At 38.9% G+C, this 22,008-nt stretch overlaps 1 protein-coding gene across 1 annotated transcript in view; it reads left to right on the top strand.

The window, feature by feature from the left end:
• ADGRV1 (adhesion G protein-coupled receptor V1) overlaps positions 1-22,008 on the top strand; it is a 538,587-nt gene that overhangs the window by 246,258 nt on the left and 270,321 nt on the right. Inside the window, exon 82 of the mRNA XM_032403550.1 lies at positions 12,854-12,954. Coding sequence (XP_032259441.1) covers positions 12,854-12,954 — 101 coding nt within the window. The remainder of the gene's footprint in view (positions 1-12,853; positions 12,955-22,008) is intronic.

Here is a 22,008-nt window from a genome sequence, read left to right as displayed (position 1 = left end):
AAAACTAAAGAGAGAATGTTATCCTGATTCTATAGAAAACTAGCAGGACTATAACATATTTCCTGGAAGAATTGCTAATTAATATATCTTTTTTTTTGCAAAATCAACACCTAAATATCAGTATCTGCTTTTATTCTTTTAACTTAGAATCATATTTGAAATTATTAGGTTTATTCCTCTCTGTCCATGGCATATTGTAGTGTATATTGCATGTTCTGTAGATTAGTAGGAGACATAAAGTCCTGTGTTAGTATCTCAGTTTCCACTGTCATGGAGGATGATTGTCCATCCCTCTGATGGACCCCAGGAACTAGGAATGAGAATTTTATGTATCTTACGTACACATTTCATTTTATTTATTTATTTTATATTTCTTTATTTCAGTGTGGGGCTTGAGCTCACGACCCTGAGACCAAGAGCTGCATGCTCTACTGACTTAGCCAGCCCGGTGCCCCTTACATACACATTTTATAATTTATGTCAGACCAAACCAAATATCCATCTGAATTTGGAAGCAATCTGACCAGCTTTTTTCATGAAACGTGGCAACATAATTAGGAAGTAAACCTTTTTATTTAAATCAGGATAGATCACAGTGTGTATCTGTTCCAGTTCTAGTTTACAGGTCTGGTTATTATACTAGAGCGGAACAACGAAAATGATCAAAGTGGGTGAAATGGGCATACAGGCCAAAGAGTTTAGTAATTCTCAGCCTAGAAAAATGAAAGATGAAGGTATATACCTGTGGCTTTTAAAGTTGTAAACCGGCTTACCAAATTCCAAGAAATTAAGCAAAGGTTATCTTTTGAAGCTAAAAAGATAGAGAGGACAAGTGAACCATAACCGTGCACTTGGTGTAACACTGTGAAACTCACTTTCAGAGGTGATTTGGAAGAAATACAACTTAAAATAACCTTTGATGATAATGCGATAATGCCAGAATTTTATAGTGTAATTATTAAGGAACCCAAACATGGTTTGAGGTAGACAGGACTATCTGGAGGATAATGTCAAAGAAGCCTACCTTGCTTCCTGTAGCTGTTGATGCTGTACTAATATAGACTATTGGATTGGAATCATTGCAATTTTGACTTTAAATACAATTCCTGTGGCCTTGTGATCTGAACAAGACCATGTAGCATTCCATAATTCATTTCAGTTTTAATATCAATATGTGAACTAGGTCTTATGTGATGCACTTGCAGCTGAGTCTCCTTGTTTGGAGGGCTTTTAAGCTGAGATTAGAGATGGACCAGAGACCTCACATTTATGTCATTTGTCCTTTTTTTGTTCTTTCATGGTAGAGAAATCATTTAACACATTAGTCAAACTAAAGCTTTCCCTTTTATAAATGGCTAATGGCTTTATTTACTTGATGGATTACTAAGTGTATACATGTCAACATAATGTCAGTTTTACAGTTAAGTAACAGAAAATAATTGCCCATAAATTGCTAAATAGTAAGACTTACAGGATAAATAAATCAATATAATCCAAAGTCCTCTGAGGCGTGCTTTTTCTTTTGTCCAAGGTTGATTAAACTGCAAGACTATTCTAGTTATGCCTTTTATGTTTTACAAGCTGAGAATCTGATAGTTTTTCCAGAAAAAAAATACTTTTACCAGATGTCACCTATTCATTTCAAATTATTTTTTAAAGTAAGAGATTCTTCTAAAATTTTGTGTCACCTTCTTCCAAAAATACCAAGTTTATATTCACTGTAATCATTGTCCTAAAATAACCATTATGATTATGGGGGAAGGTATATCAAAACAGCTTCATTCTATCAAATGGGAGAGTAGTTATTAGCATGAAGAATAGAAAAAAATGTATAAGAATTTTTTTTAAAGCCATTTGAAGAGGTAACTGCGGGGTAGTAAGTCAGAGAGCTTAGTTTTAATTCTGACATGGCATAAAAATGTTGGGTTTCTCTGTACATATAGGTGTATTATTTAGGATGAAGTTGGCTGCAAGTAACAGAAGACAGCTCACATTTCTTAAATAAACAAATTTAGTTCAAGGTTGATGAATTCAGTACCTCAGTGGTGTCCTCAGGACCCCACCCCCTTCTCATTTTTCTGTCTTGCTCTCCTCAAAGATTTTGTTTTCTTAGTCGTGCCCCTACATGGTCTTGAGCTAGCTGCAGCTCTCTGCATCACACAACAACATCTAGGCTTGCCAAAGGAAAGGCACTTATTTGGATCATGTTTTAAGAGCAATGAACACTTTCCTGAAAACCACCCAGAATGTTTTCCTGCACATCTCTTTGCCCAGAATTATGTCCTCTGACCTTTCATAAAGCAGTCTGTGTCTGGGAGAATATACAGCTAGAAATATAGACACAAGGGCAGTAGGGTAGTAAGTAACTACCTTTTTGAACACTGTGTCTCCATTGCTCAACACAGCCACTGATGTAAGGTAGTTTCTCAATAACTAGTTGTTACATTAATAAATAAATGAATATACATTGTTGATCTGACATCCTCCAATAATTAGGTGTTCTTGTGACTATGTAAGTCAACATCGTACTTTGAGCTCCCAAACCATCTCATTTTAGCATTTTTAATAAAAATTATTCTGAAATACAGCGTACTCTTTTTTTGCTTTGACTCAGGACAGTTTAACACAGCACTCTCCAATAGATCTTGCTGCGATGATCGAAATGTTCTGCCCTGTCCAGTAACATAGCCACTAGCCACATCTCTGGTTATTGAGCCCCTGAAATAGGACTGGAACAAGTGAGGAGCTGAATTTTTCATTCTGTTTAATTTTAATTAAATAAAATGTAGATAGCCGCGTGTGGCTATTGAACCTCTCAGGGTTAACACTCTGATTTTCTGGAGGCTGGTCTCCTGGCAACCGCATCCCTCTGGAAGAAATCCTTTCCCCCAGTACACAGACCTTGTGTTCTGTAAGGTGATTCATATTGACTTTTGTTCAACAGAGAAAACTTTTCAGGCTTGACAATTTTGTTTTCCTGCCTTTAGCTTATTAGTAGCAATAACCAGGAGGCACCATGCTGAGAGGAGAGGGACAGCAGTGTGGGAATCAATAGAGATGAGCAACAAAAAGTAAAAAAAAGTAACAGTTGCGGCTAGCATTAGGTGGGAAAATAGAAAAAAAGGAAGCTTAACAACCTAATAACTGATTTAATTAATGTGTGGTGAACATTTGGTTTTGTTGAGATTTATCTGTAGAGAAGACAGAGACAGACACGTAGATACAAAAGTTATGAACATTTTTCAGAGATTTCATGGCAAAAAGTATTAATATTTGGCTAGTGGAGAAATAAACCAGTAATTTGGAAAGTATATCCTATTCTTTTTTTTTTTAATTTTATTATGTTATGTTAGTCACCATACAATATATCATTAGTTTTTGATGTAGTGATCCACGATCCATTGTTTTCGTATAACACCCAGTGCTCCATGCAGTACGTGCCCTCCTTAATAGCCATCACCGGGCTAACCAATCCCCCTTCCCCCCTCCCCTCTAAAACCCTGTTTGTTTCTCAGGTCCATAGTCTCTCTTGGTTCATCTCTCCCTCCAATTCCCCCCGCCCATTTTTCCCTTCCTTCTCCTAATGTCCTCCATGTTATTCCTTATGTTCCACAAATAAGTGAAACCATATGATAATTGACTTTCTCTGCTTGACTTATTTCACTTAGCATAATCTCCTCCAGTCCCATCCATGTTGATGTAAAAGTTGGGTATTCATCTTTTCTGATGGCTGAGTAATATTCCATTGTATATATGGACCACATCTTCTTTATCCATTCATCTGTTGAAGGGCATCTCGGCTCTTTCCACAGTTTGGCTATTGCGGACATTGCTGCTGTGAACATTGGGGTGCATATGGCCCTTCTTTTCACTACATCTGTGTCTTTGGGGTAAATACCCAGGAGTGCAATTGCTGGGTCATAGGGTAACTCTATTTTTACATTTTTGAGGAACCTCCACACTGTTTTCCAAAGTGGCTGTACCAACTTGCATTCCCACCAACAGTGTAAGAGGGTTCCCCTTTCTACACAACCTCTCCAACGTTTGTTGTTTCTTTCCCTGTCCATTTTTGCCATTCTAACTGGTGTAAGGTGGTATCTCAGTGTGGTTTTGATTTGGATTTCCCTGATGGCTAATGATGATGAACATTTTTTCATGTGTCTGTTAGCCATTTGTATGTCTTCTTCAGAGAAGTGTCTGTTCATCTCTTCTGCCCACTTTTTGACTTGATTATTTGTTTTTTGGGTGTTGAGTTTGAGAAGTTCTTTATAGATTTTGGATACCAGCCCTTTATCTGTAGTGTCATTTGCAAATATCTTCTCCCATTCTGTGGGTTGCCTCTTTGTTTTGTTGACTGTTTCCTTTGCTGTGCAGAAGCTTTTTATCTTGATGAAGTCCCAAAAGTTCATTTTTGCTTTTGTTTCACTAGCTTTTGGAGATGTATCTTGAAAGAAGTTGCTGTGGCCGTTGTCAAAGAAGTTACTGCCTATGTTCTCCTCTAGGATTTTGATGGATTCCTGTCTCACATTGAGGTCTTTCATCCACTTTGAGTTTATCTTTGTGAATGGTGTTAGAGAATGGTCGAGTTTCATTCTTCTGCATGTGGCTGTCCAATTTTCGCAGCACCATTTATTGAAGAGACTGTCTTTTTTCCATTGCATGTTTTTTCCTGCTTTGTCAAAGATTATTTGACCATAGAGTTGAGGGTCCATATCTGGGTTCTCTATTCTGTTCCATTGGTCTGTATGTCTGTTTTTGTGCCAGCACCATGCTGTCTTGGTGATCACAGCTTTGTAATATAGCTTGAAATCGGGCAACGTGATGCCCCCAGCTTTGTTTTTCTTTTTCAACATCTCCTTGGCGATTCGGGGTCTTTTCTGATTCCATACAAATTTTAGGATTGTTTGTTCCAGCACTTTGAAAAATGTCATTGGAATTTTGATCGGGATGGCACTGAAGGTATAGATTGCTCTGGGTAGCATAGACATTTTAACAATGTTTATTCTTCCGATCCATGAGCATGGAATATTTTTCCATCTTTTTGTGTCTTCTTCAATTTCTTTCATGAGTGTTTTGTAGTTCCTAGAGTATAGATCCTTTACCTCTTTGGTTAGGTTTATTCCGAGGTATCTTATGGTTTTTGGTGCTATTGTAAATGGAATCGTTTCTTTAATTTCTCTTTCTACAGTTGCGTTGTTAGTGTATAAGAAAGCAACTGATTTCTGTGCATTGACTTTATATCCTGCCACATTACTGAATTGCTGGATGAGTTCTAGTAATTTAGGGGTGGAGTCTTTTGGGTTTTCCACATAAAGTATCCTGTCGTCTGCGAAAAGAGAGAGTTTGACTTCTTCTTTGCCAATTTGAATACCTTTTATTTCTTTTTGTTGTCTGATTGCTGTTGCTAGGACTTCTAGTACTATGTTGAACAACAGTGGTGAGAGTGGGCACCCTTGACGTGTTCCTGATCTTAAGGGAAAGGCTCTCAGCTTTTCCCCATTGAGGATGATATTCGCTGTGGGTTTTTCATAGATGGATTTTATGAGCTTGAGGAATGTTCCCTCTATCCCTATACTCTGGAGAGTTTTAATCAGGAAAGGATGTTGTATTTTGTCAAATGCTTTTTCTGCATCAGTTGAGAGGACCATATGTTTCTTCTCCCTCCTCTTATTAATGTGTTCTATCACATTGATTGATTTGCGAATGTTGAACCACCCTTGCATCCCGGGGATAAATCCCACTTGGTCGTGGTGGATGATCCTTTTAATGTATTGTTGGATCCCATTAGCTAGGATTTTGTTGAGGATTTTGGAATCCATATTCATCAGGGATATCGGTCTGAAATTCTCCTTTTTGATTGGGTCTTTGCCTGGTTTGGGGATTAAGGTAATGCTGGCCTCATAGAATGAGTTTGGAAGTTTTCCTTCTGTTTCTATTTTTTGAAACAGCTTCAGTAGAATAGGTATTATTTCTTCTTTGAATGTTTGGTAGAATTCCCCAGGGAATCCATCAGGCCCTGGACTCTTGTTTTTTGGGAAGTTTTTGATCACTGCTTCAATCTCCTTACTGGTTATTGGCCTATTCAGGTTGTCAGTTTCTTCCTGTTTCAGTCTTGGCAGCTTACAGGTTTCCAGGAAGGCCTCCATTTCATCCAGATTGCTCAGTTTATTGGCATATAGTTGTTGATAATAATTTCTAATAATTGTTTCTATTTCCTTGGTGTTAGTCGTGATCTCTCCCCTTTCATTCATAATTTTATTAATTTGGGTCCTTTCTCTCTTCTTTTGGGTAAGTCTGGCCAGTGGTTTATTGATCTTATTAATTCTTTCAAAGAACCAACTTCTAGTTTCATTGATCTGATCTACTGTGTTTCTGGTTTCTAATTCATTGATTTTGCTCTAATTTTAATTATTTCTCTTTTGATGCGTGGCTTAGGCGTCGTTTGTTGCTTTTTCTCTAGTTCTTTAAGGTGTAGAGTTAGTTGGTGAATTCGGGATTTTTCTATTTTTTTGAGTGAGACTTGGATGGCTATGTATTTCCCCCTTAGGACCACCTTTGCAGTATCCCATAGATTTTGGACCGATGTGTTTTCGTTCTCATTGATTTCCATGAATTGTTTAAGTTCTTCTTTGATTTCTTGGTTGACCCAAACATTCTTGAGCAGAGTGGTCTTTAGCTTCCAAGTGTTTGAATTTCTGCCAAATGTTTTCTTGTGATTGAGTTCCAGTTTTAGAGCATTGTGGTCTGAGAATATGCAGGGAATAATCTCAATCTTTTGGTATCAGTTGAGACCTGATTTGTGACCCAGTATATGGTCTATTCTGGAGAAAGTTCCATGTGCGCTCGAGAAGAATGAGTATTCTGTTGTTTTAGGGTGGAATGTTCTGTAAATATCTGTGAGGTCCATCTGGTCCAATGTATCATTCAAAGCTCTTGTTTCCTTGTTGATTTTCTGCTTAGATGATCTGTCCATTGCTGAGAGTGGAGTATTGAGGTCTCCTACAATTAACGTATTGTTATCAATATGACTCTTTATTTTGGTTAACAGTTGGCTTATGTAGATGGCTGCTCCCATGTTGGGGGCATAGATCTTTACAATTGTTAGATCTTCTTGTTGGATAGACCCTTTAAGAATGATATAGTGTCCTTCTGTGTCTCTTATTGCAGACTTTAGTTTAAAATCTAATTTGTCTGATATAAGAATTGCTACCCCAGCTTTCTTTTGAGGTCCGCTGGCATGGAAAATAGACCTCCATCCCTTCACTTTCAGTCTGGATGTATCTTTAGGTTCAAAATGAGTCTCTTGTAGACAGCATATGGATGGGTCCTGTCTTTTTATCCAATCTGCAACCCTGTGCCGTTTTATGGGAGCCTTTAGGCCGTTCACGTTGAGAGTGATTATTGAAAGATATGAATTAATTGTCATCATGTTGCCTGTGAAGACGTTGTTTTTGTAGATTGTCCCTGTAAATTTCTGTTGTAGATCACTCTTGGGGTCTTTCTCCTTTTATAGAACCCCGCTTAATATTTCTTGCAGGGCCGGCTTAGTGGTCACATATTCTTTCAACTTCTGCCGGTCGTGGAAGCTCTGCATCTCTCCATCCATTCTAAATGAAAGCCTTGCCGGATAAAGTATTCTTGGCTGCATGTTCTTCTCATTTAGTACCCTGAATATGTCTTGCCAGGCCTTTCTGGCTTGCCAGGTCTCTGTGGATAGGTCTGACGTTATTCTGATGTTCCTCCCTCTGTACGTAAGGACTCTCTTCCCCCTAACTGCCCTTAAGATGGTTTCCTTGGTTCTAAGATTTGCAAGTTTTACTATTACATGCCGGGGTGTTGGCCTGTTTTCCTTGATCTTAGGAGGGGTCCTCTCTGCCTCTAGGACTCGAGTGTTTGTTTCATTCTCCAGATTAGGGAAGTTCTCAGCTACGATTTGCTCAAATACATCTTCTAGTCCTCTCTCTCTCTCCACTCCCTCCGGGATTCCAATTATTCTGACATTGGAACGCCTCATGGTGTCACTTATTTCTCTGATTCTATTTTCATGGATTCTGAGTTGTTTTTCCCTGACCTCCTCTTTCCCTTTTTATCTATTATATTGTCTTCCAGGTCGCTTATTCTCTCTTCTGTCTCAGTTACCCTAGCTGTTAGATTATCTAGATTGGATTGGATCTCATTGATAGGATTTTTAAGTTCTGCCGATTCAGCTTTCATTTCTGCCCTTAGAGACTCTATGTTGCCATTAATTGATTTCTCCATTCTAGCCATTGTCTTCACAATTGCTAGCCTGAATTCCATCTCCGACATCTTGGTTATATCTGCATCCATTTGTAAATCTGCAGCATAAGTCATAATCTCTGAGTCTTTTCTGTTTTGGGGGCTCCTCCTCCTAGTCATTCTGTTGATGGGTGTTTGAGGGAATGTATAGAGTCGAAATTATTGACCAGAACCCAAGCAAGATGCACCTGTTTTCTTGGGACCTTAGGGTTGCTGGCCTCTTGTTTTCCCAGCCTGTCTTCTGCGGGAGGGGCCTGCCGCGCTGTTACTCAGGCAACCCTGTTTGGGCGGAGTTGCCCTGCGCCCCTGTGGCGGGGGATGGGCTCAGCGGGAATCAGTCTTTGGGGCTTTTGTTCTCTGGCGCCTTTCCCTGGCAGCTTTCCGCGCCTCTTCTGCGAGTCAGAGCAGAAGAGACCTTTTCCAACCCTCTGCCTCAGAGCAGAGAGACCTCAGTCTGTTCTTCAGTGAGCTCTCCAGGCCACACCGTCTCCGTTTCTGTCGGTGCTGCTATAAACTGCAGCGTCCTGGGTTGTGCGCCCCTCCGCAGCGCTCCCAGTCCTGCCTCCAGGTCGGGGCACATCTCTGCCCTTTGTGCTTCTAAAACCGCCAGCCGCTCCCAGTTCGCGGGCGTGCGACTCCGCCACTAGGGGTTTCCACCCTCGGGGGTTGCAGTTCACCGGCGCGACCCCGGCGCACCGGGTTTCTGTCTCGGAGGCTGCAGTTCGCGTGCGCGCGACCGTCGCTCCGGGTTTCTGTCCGGGGGGCTGCGGTTCGCGTGCGCGCGACCCCGCCGGTCTGGTCCTCCACCCCGGGGGCTGCCCTAAAGTTCTTTCCCGACGCTACCGGTCTGCGAGTCTGTGCCCCATCCGCAGCGCACGAGGCTGTCCCTCACCGGTGGTGTAGGATCCCCACATCCAGGCACCCTCCCGCCTCCGTTTATCCTCCGATATCTGCCCGCAGAATCACGGCTCTCGGCTTCGTACCTCACAACCAACTGCCTGCGATATTCTGTTTGTAGAGATCCAGATCTTCTTACATCTCAGGCTGGTTTCGTGGGTGCTCAGAGTGGTCTGGTAGATATCCAGCTCAGTTCCGGGGACCAGTTGAAATAGGGTCCCCTACTCCTCCGCCATCTTTCCCCCTCCCCCCAGTATATCCTATTCTTAAGGGATGTCGATAGATAATTTTGCTGGGTATGCATATTCATATACAAACATTACATATGTTTATACACATACAAACATTTAAATATTGTGTGGATAGATAAGATCTTTGGTCCAGTTTGATGATAGCAAAAGAATCTAGCAGTTCTTTAGAGTTTTTCTTATCTAAATCAAAGATTGCCAATGTTGTTTTGTTAAGCGTAGTTTATCTTCCCCCTCACTTTCTAATGATATAGAGACATCATTTGTGTTAGTGAACTTATTAATTTTCTTTTCCAACTGAGTATGTAACCTACACTGTGCTAGGAAAAAAAAATAAAGGGGGGCACCTGGGTGGCTCAGTTGGGTTAGTGTCTGACTCTTGATCTTGGCTCAGGTCTTGATCTCAGGGTCATGAGTTTGGGCCCCACATTGGGCTCCACGCTGGGTGTGGAACCTACTTTAAAAGGAAAGGAAAATTATTCAGTTAGCTGCTTGTTGTTTCTTTTCTTTTCTTTTTTTCAAAGATTTTATTTATTTGAGGGGTACCTGGGTGGCTCAGTCGTTAAGCGTCTGCCTTCGGCTCAGGTCATGATCCCAGGGTGCTGGGATCAAGCCCCACATTGGGCTCCCTGCTCAGCGGGAGTCTGCTTCTCCCTCTCCCCCTGCTTGTGTTCCTGCTCTTGCTGTCTCTCTCTCTGACAAGTAAATAAATAAAATCTTAAAAAAAAAAAAATTTTATTTATTTGAGAGAGAGAGCACAAGCAGGGGGAGCGGCAGGCAGAAGGAGAAGCAGGCTCCCCGCTGAGCGGGGAGCCCGATGCAGGACTCGATCCCAGGACCCTGGGATCATGATCTTAGCCGAAGGCAGACGCTTAAGACTGAGCCACCCAGGCACCCAGCTGCTTGTTGTTTCTACATAATTGTCAAGGGGTCAATTTTTTAAAAACTTGAGAGTACACCTTTAAGTAATACCTAGAATTGTTATACTTTATTTTTTTTTAAATCTATTTATAGTTAACAACATTTTGTACCCTGTAATTTACATATTTATATTAAAGGAATTTAAATCAAAAAATTATTACAACTTAAAAAAACGGACTTGTAGATTTAAATCATGTATGCTAAATGCAGCTATTCTCTATCAGGTAAGAAAATAAAAGGGAAGTACTTAGCATATAATGCTTTAAACTTGGAAACTGAAGTATTTATTTCTTAAATATAAAGTATTCAGGATCTTTCCCAAGGCCAGCTGAGGCTAGGGAACAGCCCGCTTGAGTTTTTTAGCACCTTCTCCCCTAAATAAAAAATGCATCCAGATCACTATCATGCATTATAGTTATAGGCTAATAGAATCTAGCCCATTTTCCCACCACTGGCTTTAAATCCAGGACCACCACCAGGTGTCATGCTAGCATTTTAATTGAAGCTTAGATACTTAATTAAATATTATTGAGCTGGTCAAGTTTAACTGTACTAAATTTATCTCATGAAACGTGAGTATAATGGATAATTAGCAAGTTAAGGGAAAAGGCTTTGAATAAGCTCTTCTTGTGAACTAGAAAAAAAACCGGTTGAGTCATTTATATTTCTCCTTTGTCCAGCACTAATCCCCTTGCCTCACATTGTTACCATCTACCACAATAAATGTAGAGTTAAGCACATATTTGTGATCATGTGGCCTATATTGACAAAAATTTGCAAGGCCTTGCTTTTGAATCAGTATATTACACACATACACCCCCCCCCTCCCCCCCCCCGCCAAACCTTGAGTTTAAACTAGCTTTGATCATCACAGGAAATTCAAAGTGTACCTTGGTGAGTTCAGAGCATCAGCTTCAGTAGTTTATAGACTACCTAAGTAAAGGTGCAAAGTCAGGCATGACTCTGCAGTTTCTGGATATACTGTGTACCTGTGTGGGTAGATTTTAGAGGCAGCCCCAAAACCTGCACACCTGTCCCAGATCACCCTAGAGCAGCCATCCTATAAATGGATTACTTTAGATTTCTTGGCCAAATTCCTAGGCTAAAAGCCTTGACTAATGCAGATTCACTTCCTGTGTGGAACTTTGTCTGATTTATTAAAATCTAAACATACGGAAAGCCTTTCCCAAAAGGAGTTATGAGAGGCATTGCTGTAAGGAATATTAGTGATAGACCCCATATGGGCACTTTGCAGATGCCCAATCCACTTATGCCAATAGGCAGTTAGGTCCATAGCTTCAGAGAAGCTAATGAGAGAGCAAACGTTGAATAAATGCAGTGTCTCCTGTTTGTCAAGGAGGCATTGATAAATGAGGTAATACGTGCAAAGTACATAGCAAAGCAGCATATACATGCCAATTGTTATGTTTTGATAATTCTTAGACAAAATAAGGCTATTAAGGACGAGAGGGATTAAAGGCTTACGTGAAAAAGCAAATGAATTACCATTTGCAGCACATTTAAATTTTAGAACAGGAAATACTTGAAAAATATGTATATACTTGGGACCCCTGGGTGGCATAGTCAGTTAAGCGGCCCACTCTTGGTTTCAGCTCAGGTCATGATCTCAGGGTGGTGGGTTCAATCCCTGCATTGGGCTCTGCCCTCAGTGCAGAGTCTGCTTGAGATTCTCTCTCCCTCTCGTGCTCTCTCTCTCAAATAAATAAATCTTAAAAAAAATATATGTATATACTCTGTACTTAAAACATGGTATTAAAAGAAATTTATATGAATTGCAAGATAAAAGATTTGTGTGTTAGTGTTGAGTTTCTAATCATCGCCTTGAAGTAGTATAAAGAGGTGAATTCTTTCTTAAAGAAAGTAAGAATAGTTTTCTTTACTCCACTTAAAAATGTGAATGTTTAGGTTAAAAGTAATCTCAGGAGGAAAAACACATTTTGTTCCTGGTTTTGGCACCCAGTAGTGTAAGGTAACTCTTAAAATTCATAATTACCACTGTTGTAATTACATAACTATTCCTACTAGATAAAAAGGGGTAATTACTGAGCCTGAGTTTTGGTCGTACCATTCACAGTTTTATGCCTAAAAAATCTTCTTCACCTCGCTAAATATCTGTATTTAGCCAAGCCACCTATTCTTAGAAAATTAGATTAGAATTTGATCCTTTTCTCAAATGGTAAACTTGTCTAATGGAAACACAGAAAACCAGAAGCTTAATGAAACTATATATCTGCTATATTTGTGCAGTCTTTTGACTAAGGAAGTGAACATGTGGCTATTTGAAAATTAAAGTTGTCCTTTGGCCTTAGTTGGTAAGTGTGTAGATTTTATGTCATGTAAAATAGAGTACATTAAAATTGCAATATCATCGTGGCCGGAGATACTATGCTATGCAGCATAGGCCGACTACAGGCCTTCCGAAGATTTTTGCTGTGCAACTGTTTGTTCATGGATTGTAAAACCACACGTGGACTTTTTTGTTCCTACAGGTCTTTGCCTGGCTGTTCTTTCCCATATCTTCTGTGCCAGGTACTCCATGTTTGCAGCTAAACTTCTGACTCACATGATGGCAGCCAGCTTAGGTACACAGGTAGGAGAACTCGGGAATTTCTACCTTTCATGAGACGTTCATATTTCTTCTATGATCCTTGAACAGAATGTATAAGTAGAGTTTAATTTCAACTTAGTTGAAGTAAGCTTGTTTAGTTTTGTAGCAGAGGATGGAGAAGGAGCATGGTAAGAGGAAATGAGAGTTTCAGGGCCAAAAGTGTGTTTTGTGAATATTTTTCTCCAGAGAAGTACCGTAATATCATCCCTTACAAGAAAATAGCTGCTGCTTATCACGAAGCATTATATTCTCAACTTACATGTGCTAAATATATGGCTAAAATGTATATGTATTAAAATTAGCATAGTCTTTAATCTGTTTGAATAAAATATGCTCTGTTACAAATCCTTTTATATGGAGGGCATTAAGATGATATATATTTAAAATATCTGGATAATATGCAGTTGACCCTTGAACGACGGGAGTTGGGGCACTGACTCCCCATACAGTCAAAAATCTGCATGTAACTTTTGACTCCCCCAAAACTTAACTACTAATAGTCTACTGTTGAGCCTTACAGGTCATATAAACAGTTGATTATCTTATATTTTGTATGTTATATATATTAAATGCCACATTCTTATGTTAAAGCAAGCTAGAGAAAAGAAAATATTTAAAAAAATCATAAGGAAAAGACATTTACAGTATTCTTCTGTACTTATCGAAAAAAATCCACATGTAAGTGGATCCGCACAGTTCAAACGCATGTTGTTCAAGAGTCACCTGTATTTTGTTTTGTTTAATATTTAAGAATACGGTTTGGTAGAACATTCTTTTCTGAAAAATTACTCGGGTGTCAATTGCATAAGATAATAACATGAGAAACATGTAGTCATTCATTAGCATGAAGTTTAAAGCACAGTTTAAAAACAGACGACAGATCAAAAGATGAAATTAGATGCCTTTTCTGTCTATGAGGTACATGGACAGTATGTGTGTGTGTGTGTGTGTGTGTGTGTGTGTGTAATGATTGTGAACACAGACTATTTGCAAACCATTCTGTGAATGTAGATGATGACTTAATTTATTTTTCTGTGAAGGTCCAGGAGGTTTTCATAGAGGAGGTGATGTCTGAGCTAGGACTTGAATGAGAATTTCATGCAGTTTGTTGATAAGGGGAAAGGTGGGCACAGATGTTTATATAAGCAAAGGGGAAAAAGCATAATCACTTCTACTTAAAGGCTGTAATTACAGATCCAGACAGTAAGAATACATTATACAATATTATTATTGAGAGAACTTTGTATTTATTTTATAAAGTAAAATTTCCCCTTTTCTAGGTAGTTGGGACCCTTCTGGGGTACAAAAAATACTATTTCTTGATTGGGTGCTGCTGGTTTATATGCATATGTTCACTTTATGTAAATTTATTGTGCTGTACACTTAGGATTTGCATACGTCTTTCAGAATGCTAAAAGCATTTCATTGAACTCTGAACAGAAGTTTTTAAAATAATACTAGTGGAGGAGCTGAAATATAAAATGGAAAATTCTCTGAGATACTGGACTCCTGCTGAATTTTTTTGTCCCAGGAGTGAAAACGGCAACGTGTAAATTTCATAACTTTATTTTGGGGGGAACAATGAAGTGCCGGATTCCAAGCAGAGGATTCCAGATTGCATTTTTTAAAGTACCTATGAGCTATGGGAGGTAACAGCTGTTACCAAAAGGGGGCTTGCATTGAATTTGACAAAGCTATTTATATTGCCTTGGTAACCTATCTTAGCTGTCTGATCTTGTCTTTGCTTCTTGTATATGTAAGATCTTAGAAAACCCGCCTTCCATAATTAGAGTTTACTTGGCTGCATTCACCACCCACTCTGGTGATTTTTTGGCAGCAGAATTTGTACAAGTCTTAATTATAGCACTGTAGAATTACAGACAACTCTTCAGTGTCCTAGCAGACAAATTTGCTCATGTCTAGGGATGTGAAAGAAGGACCCAGGATTTATATGTTGGGACATTGCCTTCTGATTCACATTGTACTTACCATTAATTTTAGAGAAGAAGGTTAGTCAAATCCATGTTTTTCAGTTTATTTTTAGAATAGATGAAGCCATGTGGCATGAAGTATTCTATAATGTGTGGCTTGTGACATGAAATCACTAAAAAAATAATTTCCAGAGTTTATTTTGGTAGGAAGAATTGGTATATTGTTGATAGAGAAAGTACTGTTTCCTCAAAATGGTTTACCTATCTACTTTGATTTTTTAAAATACCCTCTAAATGAAAGAGAATAGTTGTTTCCCTGAAAATCTTTTAGCAAAAGCTTTTTAAAATTCTCAGACTCTCCAAAAAAAGAAATGAAGCTGACTACAGGAACTTGGGCCCGCCCTTTCTGAATTTTAAAATTGTGTTTATATCTCCAGTTACGGAATCTTGCCAGTGGGGGTATTCCAGTTCCAACCTCGGATCTCTCATTTAAAATCCTCCATCAACGTTATGTTGACATCCTTAGAGTCTGAGTTTCCTCTTGAGAAGTCTTCAGAAATAGACTTCTGGCTTGTCCTTCTTTGGCTCCAAGAATGAAACTTCTCTAGCTGGCCTGGAGTGTTTGAGTTGCAAATACAGGTCAGCCAAAAGCATTCAGTTTTAAATCTGTATTGCTTACCTTAACTAGGTTGAATGGCATTTGTGGGAAAGGGAAGAATGGAAATGTGATAATCTGTGGCTTCCTTTCAGAGTACTGGGGGTCAATCAATGAGCAAGGCAGTCAGGAGTCAAGAAAATGTGATTCTGGCTCTACTTCTGTACTAGAAACATATGTAAAAATGTATACTTATATATTCATAATTTATTATAAAATGTATTATATATAATCTATAAATGGGAGGAAGGTAAACAAGAATCCAAAGATTATTGCTGTTTTAAAAGTCAAAAGATTCTGCTTTAATCTGTAGTTTGTCATTCTAGCATCTTTGAGAATCATTGACTATAAATTACCAGCAGGTGGCAGTAGAAGATTTTTTTTTTTTTTAAATGGTTTTTCAGTCTCAAGCAAAAATGGAGTTCAGTAGAAAAACTTGAGAAATGTTTTTATAGATAGCACTTCTTTGACTGGGCTAGAGAGTATTCTTCTGCAATATAGTAAATGTACATTTGTAGCTTATTTTTTTTTATCCATTTTGTTTGGAATTATACTAAATAAACATGTAGGGTGCTATAAGAAACTTGTACATCACTAGCTTAGAATATATCTTTCTGTGCTTTATCACTTACAGTTAAATTCAGGGGCATAAGATTGTTTTCATCATTGTATTTTTGCTGTGAATAACTTTTAATAAGTGTGTTATTTATACTGAAATATGTGTTCATTGAAATGTCGCAGGTAGAAGTTTTTGAGATAAGATCTGTATTTTCAGTATTGTTTATTTTAAAAAGTATGCATTTTTCTTCAATGCCAAGTTAATATTTCTCACTTACCTAGAAGAAAATTACTAAATGGCAAGAAACTGTGAGACCATTCACTTCAAGTATGAAGTGAAAAGCAGCAAACAGATTTTCATGGTATTGGGTGATATTTCTCGGAAAAACATCTAATTATATCTTTGGAATTTTTATCTTAGAATCGCATTGCCAACCCATGTGTGCCCTGATAAGGCTGGTAAACAACTAGGACAAAGGACAAGTTTGCAGTTCAGGGTTCTTAGTTCTGGGGGTTCTGTCAGGAAAAGCAATTCTCCAAATCTAAAAAAAGAACAGAAATTTTCTCATAGAAAACATGATGATAAGATAGAACTACATTTACTCTGGTTGGTAAACTTAACAGAGGGAAATATTTGGGGCTTTTTCCCTCTGTTTTTTGTTTATATGGCTTAAGCACATATTTTGAAACTGAAGAATAAATTTGTCTAGAAAAAAATATATGTAAAAATGATTAAATTTACCAGTCTATACATTATCTGAATTCAGATGACACTAAATGTCTGAGAATTTTAAATACTTAAATTTAAGTTTTTGGTGGCCATTGCATATGCAGGGGTTTTAACTACACAGGCCTTCTCCTCAATAAAGGGCAAGGGAATTGCCTTAAAATTCAGAGGATTGTTCTCTGGTAGTTAGCTGAGGTTGGGCTCTCATTGTTTGCCCAATATTCTCATTCTGCAACATTTGGTGTGTCATTTTGCAGTGTCATTTTGTTTCCCAGGTAGAATGCTGCTCAGATATTCCTGCCAGCAGATTCTGATTTAATCTACAGCCTGTGTCATTTTAGCTTTGAATCTCTAGCATTTTTGAGACTCTGAGAATCATTGACTACATGTGAATGAAGCCAGAAGCCATGTGTAACATATCAAATACAGGCTCCTTCTGGCTACCGCAGGGCCCGGGTTCTCTCCCTGCAGCTTGGCACTATTTTGTTGAGACCGCCAGCTCAGGAAAGCCATTGTGTGTGTAGAGTCTGAAAACATGTATCTCACAAGTATATTTTTATCAGTTGAAGCAGAGTGTGACAGAAATTGTCAAGTGTCAACTAATCAGAACATTGGTTGGAAGTTTTGGTTCATCACTTGGTAACCAGGGTATCCTATGTTATTTCTGCTTTCGTTACAAAAGGAAAGTGTTTAAGAATTTAAGTACAAGGATCAAAATTGGATCTTGCTTTGGCAATTGGGTACTTGAGAAACACAAAAGGTCATTATTCAGTAGAACGTTTATGATTATTTGTTAGTGCAAACATAAGTAGGTTAGAAAAGTGTTTTTTACACTTCGTGTCGGCATCTTAGTAAAATTCGGACACTGAACCAGTAAGTCTGGGGCGGGTTTCTGGACGGGGCTTGTTAGGAGGTTAGGTTAACCATGTTATGACCTAAGGACATCTGGTTGTTGCTGTTGCTGCCAATCCTGCTGTTGCTGTTGTTATTACTAAACCCACACTGTCAACCTATTTTCCTTACTATGAAAAATTATTTAAGAAATGCCATTAATTAAATTTTTACTTTCATTTAAAGTGTCACTGCCTTTGAAACTACTTACAAACATTTGTCTTTCTTTCTTGAAGGAAAGACTTCTGCTGCTGTTTTTTTTCTTGTTTTATCCTCCCTCCTGTCCCCCAACCCTGGGTTACTAAGAAAAGGAAAGGTACTTAGACAAGCAAACTAATGGACAACTCAGAGTACAGCCTAGGCTTTTATTTTGGTCTTTCTCATAGCATTTCATACTTGGCAGAGCTTCTCAATGTTGTTTTTGGACATAAAATAAACCACTAGAAAGAAAGTGTAGCCAGCCCCTCCCCAATTCCTTCTTTCCTCTAAAGAGCTTGTAAGTGCCCCCACTTAAATGGTATTAAGTATGTAAGGCTTGTATTTTTACTTTTCATACAAAAAAATTCTGTATTTGGTTGTGCCTTTTCTTCATGTAGGGATTAATTTGGTGAACCTGAATGAAGAGCATTCTGCACACAGATATGAATATACACTTAAGTAGAATTGATTAATCTATTTGAGTCTTAATGCAAATATAATATCACATTCATGACTGGTGCCCATTAAGTTGTCCAGTAGTGAAATTAAAACAAAAATCTCAGCAAACCCTGCTTATCCCAGGTGAGGATCATCATTTATCCATAAACTCAACCACTTTGAACTCATCTACCATATGCACAGTTTTGAGATTGTGCAATGGGAAATTCCAGGCAAGATATGCACACAGGAAGTATGTAAATAACAGTATAAAACAGTAACCTCGTTGTAAGAACCAAGTATGTACGTAGATCTCTTCTTCTCTTGTATGCTCTATAGTACTCCATAAGCTGTGGACTTGTGGGGGTGGGGGGGACTCGGCTGGAAAGTCTCCACGGAGCAAATGGAATTGACCTGGTTGTTGAAGGATGTATAAGATGTGAGGACTTAGAATGTGACACATTCTGAGAAGGGAAAACAGCAAAAATCAAGACATGGAGGTTATGATGGACCTGGGGAATTCCATTTCTGTGAGGCCTGCCCCTGTGCATGAAGAAATAGATCCGGCGACCACAGATGAGGCAGTTTCATTTTGCCTGAGAACCGTGACACCGATGGAGTCAGTCCAAAAAGGTGCAGTATGAAAGGGGTGTTTTTAAGGATTAATCTAGCAATTAGGGATTAAATGAAAAATAGATTAAAGTAGATGAGAGGCTGGAATTTAGGGAGATGAGTTTGGAGAAGCTGGGTTAGGGCATCCTAACCCTTATCTGGTTAGGATGGGTTGTGAGCTTGGACAATGGTAGGGGTAATGAGAATCCAAAGGAAGAAATAAGAACTAATAAAAAAACCACCTGTTTTGCTTTATGAAAGCTTTGGAATTTCACTTCTGTCTTTAAACCAATAAAAAGACCACATTGCACATTTTATTTAATAAATGCTAATATAATAAATGCTAATATAATACTAAGTATCGTATAGGTACTGATATCACCCCTGTTTTACGGATGAGGCAGTCAGGGCACAAAGAATGTAAGTTCCTTGCCCAAGGTCACACGGTTGTAAGCGACAGAAGCAGTTACTGAGCATAAGCAGTCAGGCTCCAGTCCTTGCCTTTAACCACTATGCATACTGCCACATAAATCAGGAATTAATGAGATTTACTCTATCACCAAAGGAGGTCAGTGATTCTCAGGTGCCTGTGAAACTGGTGGTTTCATTTGACTCAAATAGAAAACGCAGAAAGATTTAATAGTTTGCAGCCTTAGGGGTTTAAAGTTTCCATAGCACATGTAAGCTAGTGGTTTAGATGTTACCTACATAAACATGGAGGTCTTGACACTGTGAAATAGGTTCTTTGAGACGGGCTGTGTAGTGAACCTGTGATTATAGAATGCACGTAGCTAATGTCATTTGTGGTACTGAACTCAGTGATTTACATGTATTGCCTTATTGTTACAACAACCAGATGAGCCGGGACCTGCCATCTTTCCTATTTTACAGATGGAAAAATGGGACGAAGTTCCATTACCTGTCTTAACCTTCACTAGTAGAATGTGGCAGCCGGAAGAAAGATTCAAACTCGAGGCAGTCTGGCTCTAAAACCTGTGTGTTTAAAACACTGTGCCATGTGGAATGAGAAGGATCATTAGATGCAGATAATTAAAGCACAGTTAAAGTTTCTGAAGCCAAGGAAGGGAAAGGGGTTTCTAATGGAAGGACTGAGCATCAGTGGGAGATTAGTCCTCAAATTTGGCAAGAACAAGGTCCCTGGAAATTTGGAGAGAGATGATGAAAATGAGACATAAAAGGTTAGGGAGGAAAGGGGTAAGGAAGACGTGGGAGAGGCTGATTCAGACCACACCTGAGAGAAGTTTGGCAGTGAAGGAAGGGGACAGTCAGCCCGGGATCGGCCTGGGAAGGGGGGCAACTCAGGTGTCTCTGATCATAAAAAGCTTGCTGAAGGGAAGGTGGACCCTGGGGCTACCAGCTACCAGCAGCCAAAAGGGCAGGTTTCCCCATCTCCCCCCACCCCCTCCTCATTGGTATTTTCCTCTTTTGAAAGAGAGCTTTTTATAGAAAATTGATGAAAGGGTAATAAGATTTAGTGCATTTCTCTTTGGTTCCTGTTTTTATTTATACTTTTTGATTGCATGGAAATGTTTTATGCAGGCAAGTGACACTCTGCTAGCTTGCCTAGCCTAATCTTGTTACATCTAGAAGATTAGAGCTATAGTTTGAGCTCCCCCTCCCCCATTTCTTGAATCCAAATTTCTTTGATGACTTTATATGTGAATCTGCAGTCAGTTATGAAGTAAATCTGTAACTAGTGATTATCAAATAATTTTATAGTCTTTTCCGCAGCCAAAAATATTAATATTATGTTATTCACAAGTATGTGCTTTGAGAGGTTAAAATGATATTGGTATTCAGATAGACTGAAACTTGAATATTAATCCAAGTATTGAATTTCAGGAGAAATAATGTATTTTATTTTTGCTTTCTTCTTGAGTACACATTTCCTTTATATACCAAATTTTTCATTCTTAAATATTTTAATAAAGAAATCCAGCTTTTTTTCAGCATGCTTTCAAAATTTAGCTCAACCATAAACTGTTCTCACTAAATTGAAAATAAGTGGATGCTGAAGATACAAAAATAGTATTGTGGTCACACTACTGGGAAATTCAAACTTTCCCAAGTGCTGAAGTAGCAAAGCAACAGAAAGAGTGAGTAATATTCTGAGTGAGGCTACAGTGACATTATCATGTTTGCAACATGGCTTTTGTTACTAGGAAAATTTGTGAGGCAAATCCAGACTTTACCAGAAAATACCACTTTGGAATCTTCTATTACAGCCTCAGAAGCATAAACTATCCTTGACTTTTAAAAGACTAGTTTTGATGTCCCTAACTAAGGAAAATCAGCCTCTGAGAAAAATTGTTTTTATGAATATTTAATGATAGCTCTAAAGAACTTTAACAAATATGGAGTGTAGGAGGAAGAGACCCAGTTCTGGAATTAAAAGGACGAAGGGAGTGGGCGCCTGGGTGGCTCAGTCGTTAAGCGTCTGACTTCGGCTCAGGTCATGATCCCAGGGTCCTGGGATCGAGGCCCGCATCGGGCTCCCTGCTCCGTGGGAAGCCTGCTTCTCCCTCTCCCACTCCCCCTGCTTGTGTTCCCTCTCTCGCTGTCTCTCTCTCTGTCAAATAAATAAATAAAATCTTTAAAAAAAAAAAAAAAGGACGAAGGGAGTAATATCCCTGAGCCGTATCAGAAAAGTCTTTGGAAAAATAATGCCTGCCTTGCAGAGTTATTAAAAGGATAATAGATGGTGTTCAAAAAACTTGAAACAAGACCTGGAGAACAAGGGAGCAGAGGAGGAAAGTGAGGTTGATTCCTGCTGCCACACAGCATTGAAGAGGCCCTTTGGGTTCTGCTCAGTCAAACACTTCCGAATGACTTCTGGAGCACCGAGCCTGGTTTGGTGTTCTTTTTTTTTAAAGATTTTATTTATTTGACAGAGAGAGACATACCGAGAGAGGGAACACAAGCAGGGGGAGTGGGAGAGGGAGAAGCAGGCTTCCTGCAGAGCAGGGAGCCCGATGTGGGGCTCGATCCCAGGACCCTGGGACCAT

This window comes from Phoca vitulina, unplaced genomic scaffold (assembly GCF_004348235.1).
Source record: "Phoca vitulina isolate PV1807 unplaced genomic scaffold, GSC_HSeal_1.0 scaffold6, whole genome shotgun sequence".
In the NCBI taxonomy this organism is placed as follows: domain Eukaryota; kingdom Metazoa; phylum Chordata; class Mammalia; order Carnivora; family Phocidae; genus Phoca; species Phoca vitulina.
Note: the sequence above shows the minus strand (reverse complement) of the source record. Positions and strands in the feature narration are given on the sequence as shown.